The sequence below is a fragment of the Plasmodium falciparum genome, assembly GCF_000002765.6.
Source record: "Plasmodium falciparum 3D7 genome assembly, chromosome: 13".
NCBI lineage: Eukaryota > Apicomplexa > Aconoidasida > Haemosporida > Plasmodiidae > Plasmodium > Plasmodium falciparum.
In genome coordinates, this window is record NC_004331.3 from 1,464,222 (window position 1) to 1,487,923 (window position 23,702).

The following is a 23,702-nucleotide window of genomic DNA, read 5'->3' on the forward strand; positions in this document are numbered from 1 at the left end:
ATGTATGTTAAGATGAGGATTTATTATTATTATTATTATTATTATTATTATTATTTTTTTTTTTTTTTTTTTTTTTTGTAATTTTTGTTATTATGAAATTTTTTATTATAGGTTTCTTTTATTCTACTAAAATGTTTAAATTAACAAAATAAATATATGAAGAAAATAAAAACATGGCGAATTTATATTATATATAATAACACATTCATTAGTGATATATAAATGATTATAAATTAAAGAGAGAATAAAACATAAAAGTAATCAACAAATAATAAAAAAAATAAAAAAAAAATAAAACAAATTACCGAGTAAATAAAATAGATTATATATAGCGATTTACTAAAAAAAAAAAAAAAAAAAGAAAAAAAGAAAAAAAGAAAAAAAGAAAAAAAGAAACAAATAAAATAAAATAAAATAAAATAAAGAATTAACACAATCTTATTTCTCTTGCTACTATTATGTATAATTTTTATAAGAGTTTTATTATATACAAATATATATTTGTATTTTTCATATTATTCTTTTTTATCCTTACTATTATTATTTTTTTTATTATTTTTATCTTTTATTTTATTTTATTTATTTATTTATTTTATTTTATTTTATTATTTTTTTTTTTTTTTGTTGTTGTGTATTTCACTATATTACATAAAATATTATTCAAGTATTATATTTAATTCCACTCGTTTTCTTCAGGTAATCTGAATTGTTCAGGTTCGTCCAAATCTTTATCTTCTTCACCTAATGTTTCATCAAAAGGTGCAGGTTCTCCGGCATAGGGTGTTGCTGCTCCTGGTACTACGAATTTATAAGCAAGTCCAGCACATGCGAGTAAAGCTAATCCTCCAGCTATTCCACCTGCAATTTTATATTTATTATCTGATCCTGCTTTTTTTTTATTATTATCTGGCTTTTCATGTTCTTCCCTTTCAGGATGTTTTGGAGTATTGTTATGTTTTCTATTGTATGATCTATTTTCATTATTTCTACCATGTGGACGTGTTTCTCTATCTTCACTATTAGGTACGTGCCTATTTCCATTATTATCTTGACTTTGGGGGTCACTTTGTTTCCTTTCATTATCCAAAACTTTTGGAGATAATGGTGAATATGGAATATATCTATCACTTTTATCATTTGGTAAATTATTTTGATTATCGTGCTTATTTTCGGGTTTCTTTGGAATATCAAAGTTTTCTTCTCGATCGTCTTCTGGATTTTTTGGAACATCAGAAGGTACTTCTTTTTCTGAATCTTCAGGTATATTTGGTTCTTGTTCAGGAATATCTGGATTTGGTGGATTTGGTGGATTTGGTGGATTTGGTGGATTTGGTGGATTTGGTGGATTTTCTGGATTTTCATCTAAATCAAATCCGTTTGGATTTTCACCCTTTCCTTCTTCTGGATTTGGTGAAGGTTCTTGTGGATTATTATCTATTATATTTTCGTTTGGTTTTTCGACAGCAAAATTATCTCCTCTTGGTCTAGGTTGATCATCTTCGGGTTCATCTGGAACATCTAATGGTTCCCGTTTTGGAAGACATCTTTCTTCTTCACATTGTTCTTGTAATTCACTTGTACATCCTTCGTGTAAGATTTCTCTTTTTCTTGACCTGGTACCTTTACCACAAGTTACACTACATGGAGACCATTCGTCCCAAACACCACAACTTGCTGTTTTTTCTACTTCAACACAAACAGCCTTCATAAAGGGTCCGATAACATTTTTTACATTTTCCCATGCAGAATCAGCATACAAGTTACATTTACCATCTGATGGATGACAACCTACAAGAAATCTGTTGAAAGCTACATTAATACCTTGTCCAATACCAAAAACAGCTATTTTAACACCACGATCACTTAATTTTCTTGATTCTTTTAATGAATCTTGAATACTATCTGGAATTCCATCTGTTAATATAACAACTAATTGATTAGCATTCTCTCTATTGATTCGGTCATTTAAATGTTTTCTTACTTGTAACAGTGCATCAGTTAAGTTTGTTTTACCATATGGAAGATTTGTACTTAAGAGTGACTTTATAATAATTAAAGCCTTCTCTTTGTTTTTAGATGCATCACTATGTAATCTAATAATTTCTCTTGCATTGTTTGAAAAAACACTAGCATATAAGTGAATTGCATTATCATTAAGATTTAATTGTTGTATCAATTTCATAGCTAGAGGTACTGCATGGTTCACCCAATTATGACGACGTATACTTCCAGAACAATCCATTAGAAGGTAAAGATCTACCTCATCATTACATACTTCTTCACGATATTTTATTTCATCCACTATATTGTTTTGCACATCTCTACCATTAACTAGAAACAAATCAAAGAAAATCAAAAACACAATGACTAAATATTTAACATTCCCAAGATGATTCATTATTTTTACAATTTTAATAATAATACTAAAACAAATATATTATACCTTAAAAGATAATATTTTCTTGTACGCATGCACATACAAATTATATAATCATATATTTATATACACAGGTATATTTGATATAAGTGTAATTTATTTGGTGTGATATCATATAAATGTATATAAATTCACAATCAAATATATTATATATAAGAACAATGTTATGTATATTAGACGTTCTTCCTATAATATACATATATATATATATATTACAAAAATTACGTGTATAGTAAAGTTAAATATCTTAATATAAACAAAGAATATTTTTAATTTAAAAACTATGGTAAGATATAATATTCAGTTTATACCTTTTGTTTACTTGGAGTTTACACAAAATATATATATGTTTATATATATATATAAAATAAATAAATAAGCACAAATTACAATATTAATACGAATTCGTTTTAAAAATCATTTAAAACAAAAAAAAAGAAAAGAAAAGAAAAAGTGATCCTGACATAAAATAAACAATTAAAAAAAAAAAAAACTCACAACAGTAACAAAAATGAAAAGAATAAAATTTAAATAGAAGATGTTTTTGTTTTTCAAAATTTCGTTAAAATATATATAATATTGTGAACATTTTATATAATAATAACGAAAAGAAATAAAAAAAAAAAAAAAAAAAAAGACAGCAGAAAAAAGGAAAAGGTTCGTATATAATTTTTATAATTCATAAATATATATATATATATATAATATATTAAAATAAAGCTTTTGAAACTTCTCAAAAGATCAAAATTAATACTTTTTGTAAATGTGTAAATATACATCTATACAACTGTTGTATATTTAATATTCAAGAGAATCAGATTTATTCAAACGCATGCTGTTTTAAAATAAAAAAAAAAAAAAAAAAAAAAAAGGACACCTCATTCACTATACATGTAAAAATAATAAAATAAATGTTCAAAATAATTGAGTGAAACAGGAAAATATAACTTATTTATATATTTTAAAATGCATCCCTTAAAAATAAAAGAAAAAAATTAAAAACGTAATAAAACATAAGGCAACTTATTTATTTTTATTTTATTAACATTTGTTATTATGCATTTGAATTATTAAAATTTAGGTCATGTAGCATGTATTATTTTATAAGTGGACATTATTATTACATGCTGGAATATTTCCTATGATATCATGTTTTAAAAAAGCACAAGGAAGAAAAAATATATACATTAAATAATGTTAGCAAGCTAATTAAAATATTACACTGAATGGTAATATATATATATATATATATATATAGACATATACATGTTTGTCCCTTTTTATGATCATTTTATTTTTACACAAAAAATTGTGTCCCATATATAGAGGTGTTTTAAAATAATTGAATGGAAAGTAATACTTACCAAAATATCAATTTACCAAAAAAAAAATAATTCCCTCAGAAGCAAACGTAAAACAATAGATGTTGTAATTATAATGTCTTTTTTTATTTTCAGTGTGTATTCCATATGGGCTATTTAATATATATTTTTTTCATCTTTAATAACATGAAATTTTTTTTATAATATTTATTTCGTACGAAAAAGAAAAAAAAAAAAAAAAAAACTTAATAAAAATAATTTATGAATAATAAATGATATTTTTTGCTGTTTTTTTGTTAAAAAGAGAAAATGAGTAATAAGAATATAAAATAAACCTAATAATTTTGTAATACATTTTATAAATTAAAATATATTCTTTTTTTTTCTTTTTTTTTTTTGAAATATATTAAAATATGATAATATTTTATATTGTTACAAATATATATATATATATATATATATATAATTCATTTTAATACATATTACATATAAAGTATATGATTCCTTTTAGATGGAACAAAAAATATGAAATATAAGAAAAAATGAAAACAACAAATATATGAGAAAAAAATTCAAAAAGAATATAATAATATAAAAATAAAAATATATACATGTAACATTATATATATATATATATATAATTTTTCTTTGGATTTATTTATATTAAACTGGTATTTCTTTTTTTAAATATTTATCTTCTTTTTATTTTAATCATTTTATTATACAATATAATTATAAAAAAAGAATATGGATGAAAAAAATAAAAATACTAAATAAATCTATTCTTATGGTTATGGTTCTGTACTTTTAAAAAGTTAGTATGATTTTATATAATAAAATAAAAGTTAATGATAATTAAAAAAAATATAAAAAAAAAAATAAATGTTTTATTCACTTTTAATATTTAAGAAATATTATTTTATAAATTATTACCTCAAAATAAATTATAGAATTAAAAAAATATATCATTTTATTAAGAAGAAATAAAATAATATAAACAGAAAATAGTACTTTATATTGAAAAAAAATGAATTTTTTTTTTTTTAAAAGCCAATAAAAAAAATATACCTTTCATTTATATGTATGAATATTATATTAATATGTATACATATTATTTATATATATATATATATATATTTTTTTTTTTTTTTTTTTTTTTTTTTTTTTTTTGGATGTAAAAATGATTAAGAATAAAAAAAAAAAAGTGATGAGTTTTATAAAATATATAAATAAATATATTTTTTTGTAATTAAATTTTTTTTTTGTATTTTTCTATATGTAATCTTATTTTATATAAAACTTTATAAATTATTTTATTTTTAGTCATATTTAAAATGATTTTTTTTTATAATATTATTATAAAGAAATAAAATCTCGAAATTGCAGGGATATTTTTATATATATATAATATAAATGGTATTATAATTTATATTACAATAAAATATATATATTATATATAAATATATTTATTTATATATTCCTTTTTAATACTATTCCATTTGCAATATTATATTATGCATATATAATATTATATATATATATATGTATTTATATATTTTTTGAAATAGAAAAGATAAATAATAATAATTATAATATAAATAAATATATATATATATATATATATATATAATTTTTTGAATAATTTTATATTGGTTTATTATATTATATATATATATACCTTTTATTTATATTGTAATAATGTAATAATTTATAAATATCCATATACTTATAAAATGTATATAAAATATTGAGAATTTTTTTTTTTTTTTTTTTTTTTTTTTTGTTGTTGTTGTAACCCTTTGTCCATTTATTATATAATATTTTTATATTTATTATTATTAATATTAAAAAAAGAAATAAAAAATGGACAAAGGGAATATCGGTTTGAATAATTCTGTTAATGACAAAAAAAATATATTGTTAAATGGAGGAAATGACTTAAGTAAAAATTTATCATATTTAAATTCTAATGTGAATACCAATTTAAATTTATCACAAAATATGAATGTGTCTAATGAAAATAACACAAAAACTTTATTACCACAAATAAATATCAACACTGTAAATACTACACAGAATAAATCACAGGAAGAATTAAAAAATAGTGTATTTAATAATGAGTTACAAAATATTAGTCAAAATGAAAATATGACATTTGAGAATAAATTAAATTTTAATAGTTCTTTAAAAATAAGAAAGTCTTTAACAGAACAATTATGTGGTATGTAAACTCTTTAAACGTATTTATAATATTAGTAAATATTAAAAAAATAAATGTCTATGTGAGTATGTTTTATGTATATAAATTTTTTTTTTCATTATAATATTACGTGTTTACCTTTATATTATATTACTTTTTCTTTATAGAGGAGATATCTATGAAATTGGGTAAAATATTTCTGTGCAAGTCCTACTTAGAGACCTTCATTTATGAAAAGAATCCATATGTTATGAATTTTATATATTTGAAAGATGATAAGAGTGAATCAAAAAACCGTGTGTTGAATTCTTTACTCCTAGGATCCTTTTGTAATTTATTATGGAATGATAATATATATACACATGAATATTTAATTTCTAAAGAAATTTTAAGCAAATATATTAAAGCTCTAGAAAAAAATCCAGATAAAAATAATTATTGTATAGTACCAATATATGATATGGATAAAATAAAAATGATTCTATGTGATCAAGAAAAGCATATAAAAATTCTTAAGAAGAAAAAGTTAACTATTAAAAAAAATAATGAAAATCTTTTATTTATTTTAAATATTATAAAAAATAATTTCCAAGAAATTAAAATTAAAGCACAAAGAATTATTCAAAGAATTTTATTTAGACTTGATATATTAGATAAGCTTTTTATTTTAAAAAACAATTCTGTTTTTTTCTCGAACCAATATGAGTATAATAAAATTAAATTAATGGAGATATTAGATTTCTTTAATTCATTTAATATAGATAACCAATTACAAAAAATTAATCAAAATATAACTGATATAATTAAAGAAAAGAAAAATTTACAAAAATTTAAATATTATGATAATGAGTATACGACTTCCTTGAAAAATGTTTTAGAAAAAAATGAAGAGGTAGGATAAAAAAGAATTTATAATTTATATGAATAAAAGGAAAGAAATTAAAAAAAAAAAAAAAAAAAAAAAAAATTTCTTTTTTAAACCATTAAACATAAGAGTACAAAATATATGTGTGCATATATATATATATATATATATATATATATATATATATATATGTATGTATATTTGTTCTGTGTGTTTTTTTATATTTTTTATATTTTTTATTTAATTATATATAATTTGAATTTTCATATTTTCTTTAATTTTTTTTTTTAGGATATAACACAATTGAAAAGTACAACATCCGAAATATGTATGAACCTTGAAGAAAATAAAGAATGCTTGTACCATTTGAACGCATTCGAAGGAGAAGCAAATTTTGATATTATGTAAACTAAATATATTTTTTAATATTATTTGTTTGCATTTTAATTATAATTTTTATATGTATTTTTTCTTTTTTTTTTTAATGGTATACATTTATTAATTTTGTATTTGTAAATATATTAATCTGGCAATAAAAATATATGAATTAATATTTGTTTTTGAATTTTTTAATTATTATATTATAAATATAAGTAAATAAATAAATAAATACATACATAAATACATACATATATATATATATATATATATATATATATATATATATATATTTATATAATATTCATTTTATTTTTTTTAATAAAAGTCGCTGTGGTATTATATACACATATAATACCAATAATAAAAGTAGATATATAACATTCTAATTAAAATATTTTTTTATTTTTAAATATTTTAGTTTTCTATGTTTAGAAAAATTAAATTAACATTTTCGTATGTACATATATAATATATGTTTTCAATATGATTATCCTTTTAAAATAAAATAAGAAATTATTAAAAGAAAATAATTTAAATTTGATACACTTGTTTTTTTTTTATTGAAAAAAAAAGAATTCAAAATATAAGTATATATAATATTTTATATTTCTTGAATAACAAAAAAATGAAATTATATGAACCTACTATATTAATACCATTTTGAAAAATAAAAGTACATATAATATATGTACATATATATATATATATATATATATATATATGTGTTTCTTATTTTAAAAGTTTTGAAAGTACAAAATGATGATGTTTCGTCCTCATAATGTTATCAAGAATATAATAAGTAATATTTCAATAAATTAAAATAATATATGTAAAATTTATATTAATATATTTATAAAATAATTATATAAGGCTTTTAAAAAAAGAGTGAAATAAAATTTGTGTAAATGTACATTTATTTATGATGTTAAAAGATTGATATATATATATATATATATATATATATATGTACATATTATAATAATACTTTGTGTGTTTTATTTTATTAGACAGTGATAAAAAGGTTTTCCTTAGCACAATAAATCCTTTAAATAAAGAAAATAAAAACGTAATAGACATTTATGATAATTATGAAGTATTGAAAAACATGAAGGAAAAAAATACTTTGAAGAGCTCATTAAAGAAATTTAGAGAAATTGTAAAAAAGGAAACCAAAAGAAAAGGATATAATTTTTATTCAGGATGGCCACCAGTAAATAGGATAAAAGTTACGGACGACGAAAAGGTAGCAACTTAATATATATATATATATATATATACACTGAATTTATAATATTATATGTTATTTATTTATATATATATATATCTAAACTTTTTTATGTTATACATATTTAGTATATATAATTATATAAAAAACCTTTCTAATAATATATATATTATTATTATACCATATATATATACATACATATATATATATTTTTTTTTTTATTATTTTTTTTTTATAATTACAAAATAATGTTTAAAAAAAAAAAAATATATAGCTAGGATTATTTGGACGCAAAATGTTTATATACAATAGAATTAAAGGAATTAGAGAAACAGAAACAAATTTGTTTATATGTTGTAAAAATAAAAATATAATTTGTTTTAATAAAAACGAATTCATATCATTGCTAAAAAATATGGAAGTTATTAAGCATCAATTGGAAGAATTCAGAAAGAAATTATAATAATAAAAAATATAAAAATAAAAAAAAAAAGAGAGAAAAAAATGAAAGTTTATATATATATATATATATATATATATATATTTATTTATTTATTAATTTATAACATTGTTAATACTATTTAATTTTTTTTTTTTTTATGTGTATTAATTATTCTCCTTAGGAGAATTTCATCTATTACATCAATATATATATATATATATATATATATATATATGTTTTATTTTATAAGAGCTTTTTTTTTTTTTCGTGAAATAACTTCGTACTGAATGAAATAAATACGATATATATGTATATATATTATATATATATGTGGAAAGATAAAATATATAATGATCAAAATTTTATATTATTTATTTAGAAATTGTGATTTTCATTATTTTATTTTATTATTTTTTTTTTCAATTATATATATAAAATTTTTCTTTTTCTTTTTTTTTGTGTTTTTTGTCCCACGAAAAATTTCTTTTGAAAATATTTTGATAAATATAAAATTAAATTATATTAAGGAACATAAAAATCCCTTTATTATAAATTTATTAAAAGAAATGTACAGAAAATGTTTGGAATGAAAAATGTGATTAAAGTAATGAGAATGAATAATATCTTAAAATTGAAAAAAGTAAAAAACATCATAAAAATGAAAAATTTGAAAAATATAAAATATATGTTCAGAAGAAAAAATATGGCAAAAGTTAAAACTATGTTAAATATCATATTAAAAGGTTTTAAAACGAATAGAAGATAATAATATTTATGTAATTGTTCTTCTTTTTTTTTTTTTTTTTTTCTGTTATTTCTCCAAAATATAAGAAAATTTATGAATAATTTGTACAAATGATGTATATATATATTTTATTAATTTGATCGTTGTGTTTGTCACATTTATGTTATCATTCATCAATTTTTATTATAAATATATGTATATATATATATATATATATATATATAATATATTTTTTCAATAATTTTTTAATATATCTTATATGTATTTCATTACAATAAGGATAAGTGTACATATGTGCATACATATATTTATACAATACCTATGATGAATATTAATAAAAGACTTTAAACATAACAAAATATAATAAAAAAAAATAATAATAAAATAAATGTGATATATATTATTTCTACACACATATATATAATATGTCATAAGATGAAGGAATATACAGGCAATAGATCTGTTCCTACTACAATACAAAATAAAAAAAAAAGTATCACGGAAGAAATAAATAAAAGCTTACATACACAAGATTCAAAAAATAATCAAAATAATTATGAAATTTGTTTAAGCGATGTTTCTGTTTCTACAATTTCTAATAGTTCAGGAATTGATTCAGATTTGTATGAAGAAGTTATAAAGAAAATTAAGAAAGAAAAAAAAAGGAAAAGGAAAGAAAGCAAAAGGGATATATATAAGGAAAAAGTAAAGTATGACAAGAAAGAAAGTAATAGTAATGATGAAAATAAGAATGATCGAGGAAATGAAAAAGATAGAAAAAATAATAGTGATATAGAAAATAATAGCGATAGTGAATATATAAATGATAAAGAAAAAGATAGGAAAAAAAGAAAACACATAGACATTGATAAAAAAAAGAGAAACAAAGAATCACACCATCATGTTAACAAAAAGAAAGATAAAAATATATCCACAAGGAAAAAAAGAAAATATACATCCTCATTAAGTTCAGAAAGTTATGAAAGGAGAAAAGATAAAAAGAAAAAAAAAGAAAAATATAGAAACTCGGAATCTAGTTATAAAAGGTTAGTTATATTATAAATATAAAATTTATGTAAATAAGAATAAACAATGAAAAAAAAATTATTGTATGTATAATATTATTATTTTATAGTATGGTTGATGAGAATATACCAAAGGATCCTTTTAATCCTTTATTATTGGCCTATGAAAAGAAAGAAAAGAAAAAATACAGGTATGCAATAATATAAGAAAAAAATATTAAAGAATGAAAATTATGAACACAATAAATAAATAAATCTACATCTATATATATATATATATATATATATATATATATTTAATAAAATATATAGTAACATTTTTTTTTTTTTTTTTTTTTTTTGTTACTATAGAAAAAATGATGAACATAATGATTTAAATGATAGATGGAAACATGATAGGTAATTAGAAATGGAAAAAATATAATGCGTATTTATAGAAAATAAAAAAATATATAAATATTTCGTTAAACAAGAGAAAAAAGAAATATTTTATTTTGTGTATAAAAAAAATATATATATGCATTATATTTAACAGATACGAAAACACATCAGATGATGAAGATATTAATATTGAGAAAGCTTATGAAAATTCAAAACCTTATTTTGATCCACATGAATTTCCGAAAATTTTGTGGAAATCAAAAGCAGGAGTAAATAAAATATATATATATATATATATATATATTTTATTATATAATATATATTTTTTTTTTTTATAAAATATTCTTTTTGTATTATTTTTTTTTTTTTTTCGTTTAGGGAGTTTGTGTACCACAAATAAGCGATGACAAAAAATGAAAAATAAAAAAAGACAAAAGGAGAAATAATTTTCTAACCCTTTTAATTCATGAAAAAAAAAAAAAAAACAATTTTTTTTTTTATTTTAATGTACATTTTTTATTTGTTATATTTTTCAACCTTTATATGATTTTTAATTTATCCAATGCATTGTGCATATATTTATATATGTCAAAATTTTGTATGGTATAAAATCTAAAAAAAGGACCTAGAATATTGTATATATTATTATGTGTATGTATTTGTGTATTTTTACACACATTAATATATATATATATATATATAATATACTAATATATATTCTATAGATATATATATTTTTATATTTTTAATTTTTTTTTTTTATATTCTTTAATATAAAAACTTTATTTTTTGTTATTCAAGTCTTAATCTATTCTTCTTTTACAAAAATATTTATAGTGAACCATATTGTAGTAATTTTACCACAAGAAAATATTATGAATAAAAAATAATAAGCTTAAAAAAGATAATAAATGACAAATATATATATATATAGACATAGATATATGTATATATGTATAAATAACGTAAAAGAAGTTAAAATAAGAAGCACATAAATAAATTAAACTAAATAAATATAAATATATATATATATATATATATATATATATTTATATATTTGTTTGAGTCGTAATTAGTCTCCCTTTTAAATGGATAAATTATATGGAGATTATGATAAGGTTTATGAAAAATATAGAAACAATAACCTGTATAGAAGAAGGAATGAAAAAGAGGAATTTAATAAAGTAGATAAAAAAAATAAAATGGAGTTGAAAAAAGAGAAGGATAATAATAAAAAAGATAAAAAAATGAATAAGAAAATGAAAAAAGAAAACGGGGACATTAGTGATATTTCTCAAAATATATATACTGATATATCATATGATTATGTTGATGCTATTAGAAAAAATAAAAAAGGAAGGAAAAAAAAAGATAATTTAAGGGATCTCTCATTCAATGAATATAAAATAAGAAAAAAACTAAGCATAGAAATTAATAAAAAAATATATAGTGATAGTGAAAATGTACATGTACATCATAATACATTTGTAAATAAAAATCAAGGAATAAATGAAAATAATTATGTTCCAACAAAAAAGAAAAAATTAAAATATGATGATCAAAAAGTAAAGAAAATGTTAAATAAAAAAGACAGGACAAAATTTGTTTTAAATTTCTTTTTTGTATTATATTATATATTCTACTTTTTTCATTATGTAATTGACCTTCAATTAAATAATATATATAATATAGTATTAAACACTTTTACGATTGTTATTATCACATCTCTTTTATTATATATATATTTTCTTAAAGCAAGAAATAAGAAATTGAAAAAAATTATTCTTTATATCAATGCATATATCAATTTAATTTATTGCTTTAATATATACAATACTTTATTTTATTGGTTACATATCTATTTAAATTTTACATTAAGTAAAAGAATATACTTAAAATATAAAACGCTTTATAAAAATATTTCCTTTGTATTTTCATATTTTAGTTTCGATGAAATTTTCTTCTTTCTTATAATATTTTACGGTTTCTTCTCATTTACATCTACTATATTAACTCTTACCTTATTTTATTATATATACAACTTCATAAATTATAATTTTTGATAAACTTTTATACATACATATATACATATATATATAATGTTCATTATGGATAAGAAAAAAAAAAAAAAAATAAATAAAACAACTTAAACTAAAATCTTTTTAATTTGTTTTTTTCTTTTTTTATAAAAGTGCAAACTGAATAAAGTTATAAATATATCAAAAATATTATTCATATAAAAATAAATTAAAATAAAATAAATTAAAATAAAATAAAATAAAATAAAATAAAATAAAATAAAATTGGTTTTTAATATTATATGTTAAAAGGGTTTATATATATATATATATATATATATATAAAAGGGATTATTATACATCATAAGGAAAATAAAAAAAAAATTTATACATTTTTTTATTTTATTTTATTTTATTTTATTTTATTTTTTTTTCTTGTTGGTGTGTTTGCATATATTATCAAGGATAATTAATATATATATATATATATATATATATATATATATATATTTATATATATTTATATTTATATACATTACATAAAAAAAAAAAAAAAAGTATTTAATATAATAACTATATAATGTATTATAAGGAGGAATTATATAGTATAAAAATGATAATAATACAAAAGAAATGGTGATTTTTATAAAAATACATATTTACAAAAAAAAGAAAAAATATAAATATTACCAATCAAATTAAACAGAACGATATTCTTCATCATTGGTTACATCAAAATCTTTAACAATATTATCTACATTTTTCTTATCATGCTTATCTACCTTGTCTTTATCCTTACTTCTATATTTTTTACTTGAACTCTTTCTTTTTTTCTTTTTATATTTTTCATAATATTCAATATAACCGGATTTTAAGTTTTTTATTTTGGGTACGCTACATGGATACTGATACAGTAAGATTAAAAAAAAAGAAATATATATATATATAATAATATAATATAAAATATTATATTTATATATATAAATGTATAATATATATTTTACCTTTGAGCTTAAGACATTCTGGGTAAAAAAAACATTTTTAACCATATATTCTAATGTACTCTCTAAAGATATAAAAACATAAATACAAAAAAATAAATAATTATTTATTTATATTAAATTATATATATTTAACTTTTCCGTTAATATATACAACAACAAGGTTATATCCTTTTGAATAGACATACCGCTATCAACATTATAATAATTTAATATAATATCATCTATTCTTTTTAAAGTATTTTTTTTCTTTTCGATTTTTTGTATGAGGTTTTTAGCTTCTTCATTCTATAACATAATAGGGGAAAAATATATATATATATATATTAAAATGTATATTCATTTGTTAATATTATTTCAATTTTTTAAGAATACATTAAAATCTTGGTAAGCCATTAACATCATGACATCATCTATTTCGTTAATTAGAGAGGGCTACAAAAAAAAAAAATAAAATAAAATAAAATAAGAAATATTTAAATAACTATTATTTCAATATAACATCCATACTAATTAAAAAAGAAATAATTATCTATGATATGTTATTAAACAATTTTATTAGGAAAGCAATATTATTTTCAAAATTTATGAGGTTGTGTATATAATTATATTATATAGACAAAATTACCTTTTCTTTTACATAAGAAGCTAATTCTTGTTGTGAATATATTATTGCTTCGTTAATATTATTCTACAAACAAATAAAAAAAAAAAAAAAAAAAATGTACATTTATAAATATATGTATATTTTTATGTTTTCCTTTTTCTTATATCTGCTTACATTTAGAATCAATTTTAATAACTGTTGTTTCTTAAGGAAAAAAACTAAATCCTTATGTTTTTTTAAAATCTAATTATAAAGGAAGAATAAAATAATAACATATAAATATATATATGTATATATGAGTATGTATTTTTTATGAATCACATATATAACACGATATTCAGGTATGTAAAAAAAAAAAAAAAAAAAAATTTAAATATATAAATTATATCTATGTACTTACTCCTTTGTCTAGATTGTTGATATGTTCTATGGCTTCTTCTATTTTGTTGTTCATAATTTCATTTTGAATAAGGTAACGAATTTTTACGGTATTAATAGGCATATCAGCTACCAAAATAAAATAATATTAGCATTAATATTAATATATATATATATATATATATATATATATATATATATGTGCCATAATTTTATGATAATATATAATAAATATAATATAATAATATAAAAAATAATCAGATCAAGGATGACATCCTATAATTTTCATCATTCTACATTTAGTAGTATGAAATTTAAATGTGCGCCCATATATAATATCATCATTTTATTTTATATATATTATATAATTTCTATTAATATGTTATAATATTTTATTTTATTATTAAATAATTATATATACGTTTAACATTGGATTCCTTTTGAAATTCCTTAGCCACGTCATACATTCTATGAACACAAAAGTAGTTCATTAAAACTTCGTTAATATCATTTTCGTTTATTTTTGTATTTTCAAACTCTTTTAACCAATTTTTCCTTAAACAAAAAAATAGAAGAGAAATAAAAAAAATAAGATCATATCAACATATTGATAAAATATAAATACAAAAATATGTAAACATATACATATATATATATATATATATATATACATATTCACCACATAAAATGTATATGAAGTTTTGGTTATATAATTTCATAATGTCATACGGGTTCAAATATATTTGACAGTTCTCATCTATATTATCTTCAATCATTTGTTCAAAGAAAAAAAAAAATTTAAATAAGGAATAATATAAAACACACACATAAATATAAATATATATAAATATATAAATAAATATATATATATAATATATTATACAGAAATAATAATTTTTTTGACTATATATGTATAAACAACCCAAAAACTTTCTTAAATATGTATAAGTCTTTTTTATTAGCAAATATTTTGAAGTAGAGAAAAAAAGAAAAAAATACAAAAAAAAAAAATCAAATAAATAATTTAAAAAAACTTTCTTAAAAATGATATAAAATATATTTATATTTATTTGTTCATATGAATATATATTAACACATTTTATTTAATAATATATATAAGTATTTATAATAATTACAAGACGATTAATAAAAATAAGCAAAAATAATTACACACAAATTTATAAAAAATTATAAATATATTATATACTTAAAATTTTACATTAAAAAAAAAAAAAAAAAAAAAAGAAAATGAGCTTAATTCTTATCATATTTTCATTTGAAAATATAATAAAGTAAATCATAAAATTAATTAAAAATATTATATAAAGTCGAAATAAAACACAAATATATATATTTTATCAATAAATATGGTATATATTTCAAATATTTTATATACTTAATATTACATGTAAATAAAAAAAAATATATATACAAAAACAAAAATAATAGTAGAATAAAAAAAATAAGAATTAATATAATAAAATATAAAGGAATAAAACAAATGAATTCTTAATATTTCATAAGAACGTATTATAAACTACATAACAATTTTGTAATGTTTTAAAAAAAGAAAAGAAAAAAAATTAAATTAATATGATAAATAAAGTAACAAGAACCAATATCAAAATATCTACTCTCCATAAATGCTATTTATTTTTTTAATGAAAACATTAACATTTAAAAAGAAATAATTAAATCATGTAAAATGTGGCATCGAGGTATAAACATATATATGTTATATGGAACCTATATATATATATATATATATATATATATATATATATATTCATAATTATTTCACATTCTTACCTTATTCATTATAGTGATATTGTTTATCTGAACATTTGCAGGGGTGTTAAGCTTATTGTGTAATTCGTGTAGATATGTAATACATAAATGGCATGTTCCATTACTAGGTACAATTATAAAGGACCTATATTAAATCAAAAAAAATTCTGAATATAAGGGTATATTAATATATATATATATATATATATTGATAGATAATATGTTAATTTTTAATATTTGATTAGGTGTTGATTGTAATGCCAACCCAAGACATAAACAAGTTTTATCAAATCCACCACCCAGATCTAGAGGGATACCAAAATATTTAGAAAAATATATTTTTTATAAGCAAGCTCCTAGAAATCCTAGATATAAATCTCAATTCATTACTATGTACACAGCAGGTAAATGAAAAAAGAAAATAATAATACTTTATTAATCAAATTAAAAGGAGACAGAAGAAAAAAAAAAAAGAAAAAAAAAAAAAAAGAAAATGAATAAATACTGTCTATATATATATATATATATATATATATATATATATGTAATTATAGCTTTAACTTATTAGTCATATATAAGAAAAATTTTCTTTTCAACATTTTTTTTTTCTTTTTTATATTTTACCTAGGAAGGAAATATAGACAACAGATAAAAAAAACTGCATAGTCTTAAAAAAATTTATAAATATTTTATTAATATATTTACCTCAAGAAAGAATATTTTATTAAATTGGTTATATTTTTTATGGTAATCTCTTTTTCGTTATATATAAAAATTTTTGAATTATATTATATTAACACAAAGAAAAAATAAAATAAAAGTTATTTTGGACTACATAAATATTTATATACGTATTGATTTTTTATTTATAAAAAAAAAAAAAAAAAAAAGAAAAAAAAAGAAAAATCAAAAATCAAAAACGAAAAAAGAAAAAAAAAAAGAAAAATCAAAAATGAAAAAAAATTGGGTTATAAAAATATAAGGTATCTATCATAACAGTATATATTATCTTTTAAATATTGAAAAACATATTTTTAAATAATATATATATTATAAATATAAAATTATTTTATCAAAATATGAATATATTTTTGTTTATTCTTTATACCTATAGATTTCTATTAAAATAATTAAATTTGAATTTCTTAATTTAAAATTTTTTTTTATTTCATTTAATTAAATAAATGAACAAAAAAAAAAAAAAAAAAAAAAAAAAAATTACCAAATATTTGTTATTTATAATTGCTATATTAAAGCAATAATTTAATATAAATTTGGTTTATACTTAAAGAGACATATATAAAATATAAATAACTAACTTAATTTAAAAATGAATTGGTTTCTTTTTTCTTGGTTTCTTTTTTTTATTTCCTGGTTTACGCTTATTTATTTCATCTTCATCATCATCGTCATCATCATCGTCGTCATCATCATCATCATCATCATCGTCATCATCATCATCATTATCATCATTATCATTATTTGTTGTATCTATGGATTCATCATCATCATCGTCGTCGTCATCGTCATCATCATCATCTCCACCATTAAAGTTATAATTATTGAAAAAATCAAAATTTCCATTATTATTATTATTATTATTTATATTACCATCATCAGCTTTAGGTTCAGGAGCTGCTTGTTTTTCTAATATTGTGGGAGAAGGATCGTCCATGTGTTCATCTTCATGTTCCCCTTCTGGTTGATCAGTAAATTGACAGAAACATTTATTCTCATTCTTTAAATATCCAATAAGGTGAAAAAGAATAACGAAAATGAACAATATATTTTTTGGAACCATCTTGTAAATATATTTATGAATAAATATATATATTATATATTTATTATATGAACAAAATGGGTCCAATATATATATATATATTTATATTTATATTTATATTTATTATATAAACAAAATAGGTTCAATATATATATATATATATTTTTCCTCAAACTCTTAAAATATCAACAAATGCTTATATTAATAAATATATTTTTACAATATAATAAATTACGTATACAAAAGTCCAAGATTCTTTCTTATAATTGTAAGGTAGTACATATAAATCAAATAATATTTTTTCTTTATTCTTCTCACAAATAAATATAAAAATGTATATATATATATATATATTAAAAATAAGTTATATGTATAATATTCCCCATTTAAAAAATATATATATTATAATATATTATTATATAATAAATCCATCTTTTTTTTTTTCTTTTGGATTCATTAATACAATATTTTATAATTATTATATAAATATATAATTATATATATATTTAAATTTTCATATATATATAATAAATTAATAAATTAAAATATATATGAATTATTAATATAATTTATTGGGTTTTTTTTTTATTTATTTAAATATATATATAATGTTACATATCAAAATATATTGAGATATCAAATGAAAAATAAAAAAAAAGGATCCTCCATATTTTTAAATAATTATATTTATTATTATATATACTAATTTTTTTAATATAAAATATCTATATAATCCAATGTTAAATAATTTTTGAATATATATAATATATATATATATATTAAACATATAAATTAATATATAATAATATGTACTTTACAAAATTATAATTCATATATAAATGAAAAGATATATATTAATTTTTTTATTTTATTTATAAAAATATAAAATAATCATATATTTTAATATTTAAACGTATACTTTTATTTTTTTTTTTTTTTTTTTTTTTTTTTCTTCATTGACCTTTATTATTTAAAGTATGAAAAAAGAAAAACTTTTTTTTTTTTAAAACGTGCATGTATATATATATTAATGGATGACCCTGAAATGTTTTGAATAGAATACATGTTTATAATTATATATATATATATATATATATATATATATATTATATTATATATATTATATAATAATATATATGTTTATATAATTATATATATATATATATATATATATATTATTATTAATATAAAATATAAATTAAGTATATAATAATGATATATAAAAATTTTGCATATCATAATAATATTTATTTTATATATATTTTGTTTCATATATATGTATAATTTAATAATAATATATTTATAAATTTTTATATCTGAATATCTCTAATTATATATTCATATTTACAACAATAGTATTATATATATTTATAGCTTTCTATTCTTTTATATAATATATATATATATATATATATAATAATTTTTTCATAAGAATAAAGAAACTCTAATGTGATAAAATGGGAAATAATAATGTAATTTTGTAAAAAAAAAAAATTTTAATATATAATAATGTAAGGTAAATATTCTATATTTATATATATAGTTATTTTAAAATTTTGAATGGTTTATAATTCTTTTAAATCCTTTTATCATAAAAAAAAAAAAAAAAAAAAAAAATTGAATTATATATAAATGCACATAAAAATATATTATATATATATATATATATTTTTTTTATTATTATTATTATATTTTACATTAAATAAAATATAATATTTAAACACAAAATATATAACAAAAGTTAATTATATTAATATATAAACTTTAAACACATAATAAATATAAAAGAAATATATATATAAATTTTTCCTTTGTGGCCTGTTTTTTTTTTCAAGTTCATAATTTTTGCGTCACAAGAAAATATAACTAATTTATAGGAAAATTTTAATATATACATTTATAAAATTTAAAAAAAATATATTTTTTAAGTTAATATATTTTTTTTTATATAACAATAAAAAAAGATCAATATATATATATATATATATATATATATATATATATGATAGGAATAAAATTATAGTTTTATTTAAAAAAAGAAGAGCAATAATATAAAGACTTTTTTATATGTATGTAATGTATATCTTAAATTTTTTCATTTTTTTCATCAATTATTATGTTCAATTAAAAATAAATAATAAGAAAATTCTTGTATTGTAATAATTAAAATATATATATATATATATATATATAAATTTTTTTTTATAAAAAAGTCCTTATTTTATTTATAATATATAAAGAAAATGAGAAATTATATGTATATCATATCTGTGTATAATATATTTCTTCGTCCAAACCTTTTAATATTCATTTCTTTAAAGCAAAAAAATATAATCAAATAAATTTAATATGTCAAATGTGTGTACAGGAAAATAAAGTTATTAATAAGTCGTCAATATAAAGAAATATATTTTACATTTTTTTTTTTTTTGATGAATTACAGTTATATTAGTTTTATTATCGATACAAATAGTGGAACATATTTAACATATATAAAAGATTATAATAGAAACTTATCAAATTACTATTCTTATTTTGCTCTTTTTAAAATTAAAAAAAAAAAAGAATGTTATTATTATTTATCTTATACATTATATATATATATATATATATATATATATGATAATTTTATTATATTCAACACATTGTAATTAGGAATGTTTATAAATGGACTTTAATAATGGAAAAGTATAAATAATAAAAAATATATAATAAAAATATTTGTTGATACATAATATTTTTATGTTTCCTCATTTTATGAACCTATTTTATTTTATTTTTTCTATTTGTATTTATATATATATATCCCTTTTATGATATAATAGATATATATGGTTCTAATATTTAACACATATATATATATATATATATATATATATTATATAAGGGATATATAGAAATACAATGAAAATACTTAACATGTTAAAATAATATATAAACTAATAATATGTGATTATAATTATTCCTTTTTGATTTTTTCTTTGTTTTTGTTTTTATTTCTAAATTCTACTTTTTTTGCAACATCATAATGGAATCATGAAAATAATTAAAAATAAAAAAAATTTAAATTTATACTTTTAAAAGAATTATAATTATTTGAACTTTATAATATAATAATGGTTATGTAACCTTCATAAATTTCCCCTTATAAAAAAAAAAAAATTCACAATATTGTATATATATTAAAAAATATATATTATATATATATATATTACATATATATATATATATTTTATATATATATTTATATATATATATATTTATATATTCTGAAATAAAAGAAAACAATAATTATAGGTATAGAATAAAATTAAAAAGCGCATTTTCTTAAAAGATAAAAAAAGGAACTATACATATAAATAATATATATATATATATATTATATATATTTATATATATATTTTTTTTTATTATTTATTATAATATTTAAATTATATGTATATTTAAAAACTTTTTCCTTTTCCGAATTATCCTATAAAATTCTCTGATAAATTTATATAAAAATTTTATTTTATTTTATTTTGATATTTATTTTATTTTATTTGTCATAAAAGTTTTGATAATATTATATATGTACATATATGTATATTTTTTTCATCTTCAAAATAATATAAAGAGTGATAAATTATTAAAAAAAAGATGGATAAGGATATAGTTGTGAATGAAAAGTTTGATTTTCTTATGTTAAATATTGCTAAAGAATGTGGAGATATTAATAATTTGATGGAACATTTTTTTTCCTTTTTATTGAGGAAAACTGATTTCATAACAAATTCTCATAATGTGGATGAATGTGAAAATGTTATACTAAAAACATTGAGAAAATATTATAAGAAAAAAGATGAATATTTAATGAAATTAAAAAACGAATATAAGAAAATGGACGAAGAAAAAAAGAAGCAATATGAAAAAAAAAAAAAACAAGAAGAAAATGAACAAAATAATAAAATGCAACAAATAAATATAGATAATAATAAAAAAGATAAATATACGAAAACTATAGAAGCGAATACATCAAATAGAAATTCATATGATCAAGTAAATAACGTAAATAAAACTATAAATAATAATAAGAATAATCAACGTGTAATCGATCTTGATGATGAAAATTATATGAATGACAATGTGATGGAAATGGTCAATCAAAATAAAAATAATTTAAATGATTCATTAAATCATATGCACCAAAATAAACATTTACACGATGAAAAAAATGATCAAGATAATGAAGATGATGACGATGATGGAGAACCACCTAAAGGGAATGGAGGGAAAACAGATAAATATGTATGGACACAAAGTATAAATACTTTAGATATGTATATAGATACGAAAGATAATATAAAAACTAAAGATATTAAAATTGATATAACTTATAAAAAATTATATGTCAAAGTAAAAAATCAAGTACTTATCGATGGAGAATTTTTTAAACAAATAAAACCAGAAGAATCCATATGGACATTAGAAGATAATAAAATTATACACATATTTATTGAAAAATTAAATGGTATGGAATGGTGGAATACTGTTATTAAAGGAGATGCTGAAATCGATGTAAAAAAAATCGTTCCAGAAAATTCTAGAATGGAAGACCTAGATGCAGAAACAAGATCTGTTGTGGAAAAAATGATTTATGATCAAAAACAAAAAGCAATGAATTTACCAACCTCAGATGAACAAAAAAAATATGAAATCTTTGAAAAATTCAAACAAATGCATCCAGAAATGGATTTTTCAAAAGCTAATATTAACTACGGAAATTCATCTTCATCAAATAATATGTTCTTCGGAAGATAGATAAACAAAAATAAAATATTGCCATATATATATATATATATATATATTACTTTATATATATATTTTTTTTTTATATGCATATTTTTGTATCACATAAGAGTGTATGAAATATTTTTATAATATGTAAAACATTTAACATATTAATGGAAAAAAAAAAAAAAAAAAAAAAATTGAAAACGTTCAAATCTATTTAAAAACCTTCGAATTGTTTAGATATTATAATATCTAGACATATATAAAAATTATTTACAATAACAAAAAAAAAAAAAAAAAAATATATATATATATAAATATATATATATATATA

General features: G+C 17.2%; 9 protein-coding genes and 1 non-coding gene across 10 annotated transcripts; 6 read left to right on the forward strand and 4 right to left on the reverse strand.

Annotated features, from left to right (window-relative positions):
* Positions 1–673: 673 nt before the first annotated feature.
* On the reverse strand, positions 674–2,398 carry PF3D7_1335900 (thrombospondin-related anonymous protein; the record flags this gene model as incomplete). The annotated part of the gene is made up of 1 exon (XM_001350052.1): positions 674–2,398. One exon carries the CDS (start codon positions 2,396–2,398, stop codon positions 674–676), a length of 1,725 nt encoding a protein of 574 aa, XP_001350088.1.
* A 3,224-nt stretch (positions 2,399–5,622) lies between these two features.
* Positions 5,623–7,232, forward strand: PF3D7_1336000 (conserved Plasmodium protein, unknown function; the record flags this gene model as incomplete). Its single annotated transcript, XM_001350053.1, has 3 exons — positions 5,623–5,980; positions 6,127–6,851; positions 7,116–7,232. The coding sequence occupies 3 exons, from the start codon at positions 5,623–5,625 to the stop codon at positions 7,230–7,232; spliced, it is 1,200 nt and encodes a 399-aa protein (XP_001350089.1).
* A 729-nt stretch (positions 7,233–7,961) lies between these two features.
* PF3D7_1336100 (conserved protein, unknown function) lies at positions 7,962–8,893 on the forward strand (the record flags this gene model as incomplete). The annotated part of the gene is made up of 3 exons (XM_002809007.1): positions 7,962–8,004; positions 8,213–8,448; positions 8,705–8,893. 3 exons carry the CDS (start codon positions 7,962–7,964, stop codon positions 8,891–8,893), a joined length of 468 nt encoding a protein of 155 aa, XP_002809053.1.
* Positions 8,894–10,052: 1,159 nt separating this feature from the next.
* PF3D7_1336200 (conserved Plasmodium protein, unknown function) lies at positions 10,053–11,440 on the forward strand (the record flags this gene model as incomplete). The annotated part of the gene is made up of 5 exons (XM_001350055.1): positions 10,053–10,663; positions 10,753–10,833; positions 10,994–11,041; positions 11,178–11,292; positions 11,402–11,440. 5 exons carry the CDS (start codon positions 10,053–10,055, stop codon positions 11,438–11,440), a joined length of 894 nt encoding a protein of 297 aa, XP_001350091.1.
* Positions 11,441–12,111: 671 nt separating this feature from the next.
* PF3D7_1336300 (conserved Plasmodium membrane protein, unknown function) lies at positions 12,112–13,086 on the forward strand (the record flags this gene model as incomplete). The annotated part of the gene is made up of 1 exon (XM_001350056.1): positions 12,112–13,086. The coding sequence occupies one exon, from the start codon at positions 12,112–12,114 to the stop codon at positions 13,084–13,086; it is 975 nt and encodes a 324-aa protein (XP_001350092.1).
* A 653-nt stretch (positions 13,087–13,739) lies between these two features.
* PF3D7_1336400 (RanBPM and CLTH-like protein, putative) lies at positions 13,740–15,803 on the reverse strand (the record flags this gene model as incomplete). Its single annotated transcript, XM_001350057.1, has 9 exons — positions 13,740–13,946; positions 14,046–14,107; positions 14,231–14,330; positions 14,418–14,477; positions 14,671–14,733; positions 14,824–14,892; positions 15,050–15,156; positions 15,449–15,582; positions 15,757–15,803. 9 exons carry the CDS (start codon positions 15,801–15,803, stop codon positions 13,740–13,742), a joined length of 849 nt encoding a protein of 282 aa, XP_001350093.1.
* On the reverse strand, positions 15,280–15,377 carry PF3D7_1336500. Its single transcript, XR_002966672.1, has one exon. It is a non-coding gene; the product is annotated as a small nucleolar RNA snoR19 (small nucleolar RNA).
* Positions 15,804–16,732: 929 nt separating the features above from the next.
* PF3D7_1336600 (conserved protein, unknown function) lies at positions 16,733–17,481 on the forward strand (the record flags this gene model as incomplete). The annotated part of the gene is made up of 4 exons (XM_001350058.1): positions 16,733–16,745; positions 16,878–16,943; positions 17,061–17,219; positions 17,444–17,481. 4 exons carry the CDS (start codon positions 16,733–16,735, stop codon positions 17,479–17,481), a joined length of 276 nt encoding a protein of 91 aa, XP_001350094.1.
* A 658-nt stretch (positions 17,482–18,139) lies between these two features.
* PF3D7_1336700 (parasitophorous vacuolar protein 3, putative) lies at positions 18,140–18,616 on the reverse strand (the record flags this gene model as incomplete). Its single annotated transcript, XM_001350059.1, has 1 exon — positions 18,140–18,616. The coding sequence occupies one exon, from the start codon at positions 18,614–18,616 to the stop codon at positions 18,140–18,142; it is 477 nt and encodes a 158-aa protein (XP_001350095.1).
* Positions 18,617–22,234: 3,618 nt separating this feature from the next.
* Positions 22,235–23,395, forward strand: PF3D7_1336800 (nuclear movement protein, putative; the record flags this gene model as incomplete). The annotated part of the gene is made up of 1 exon (XM_001350060.1): positions 22,235–23,395. The coding sequence occupies one exon, from the start codon at positions 22,235–22,237 to the stop codon at positions 23,393–23,395; it is 1,161 nt and encodes a 386-aa protein (XP_001350096.1).
* Positions 23,396–23,702: the final 307 nt, after the last annotated feature.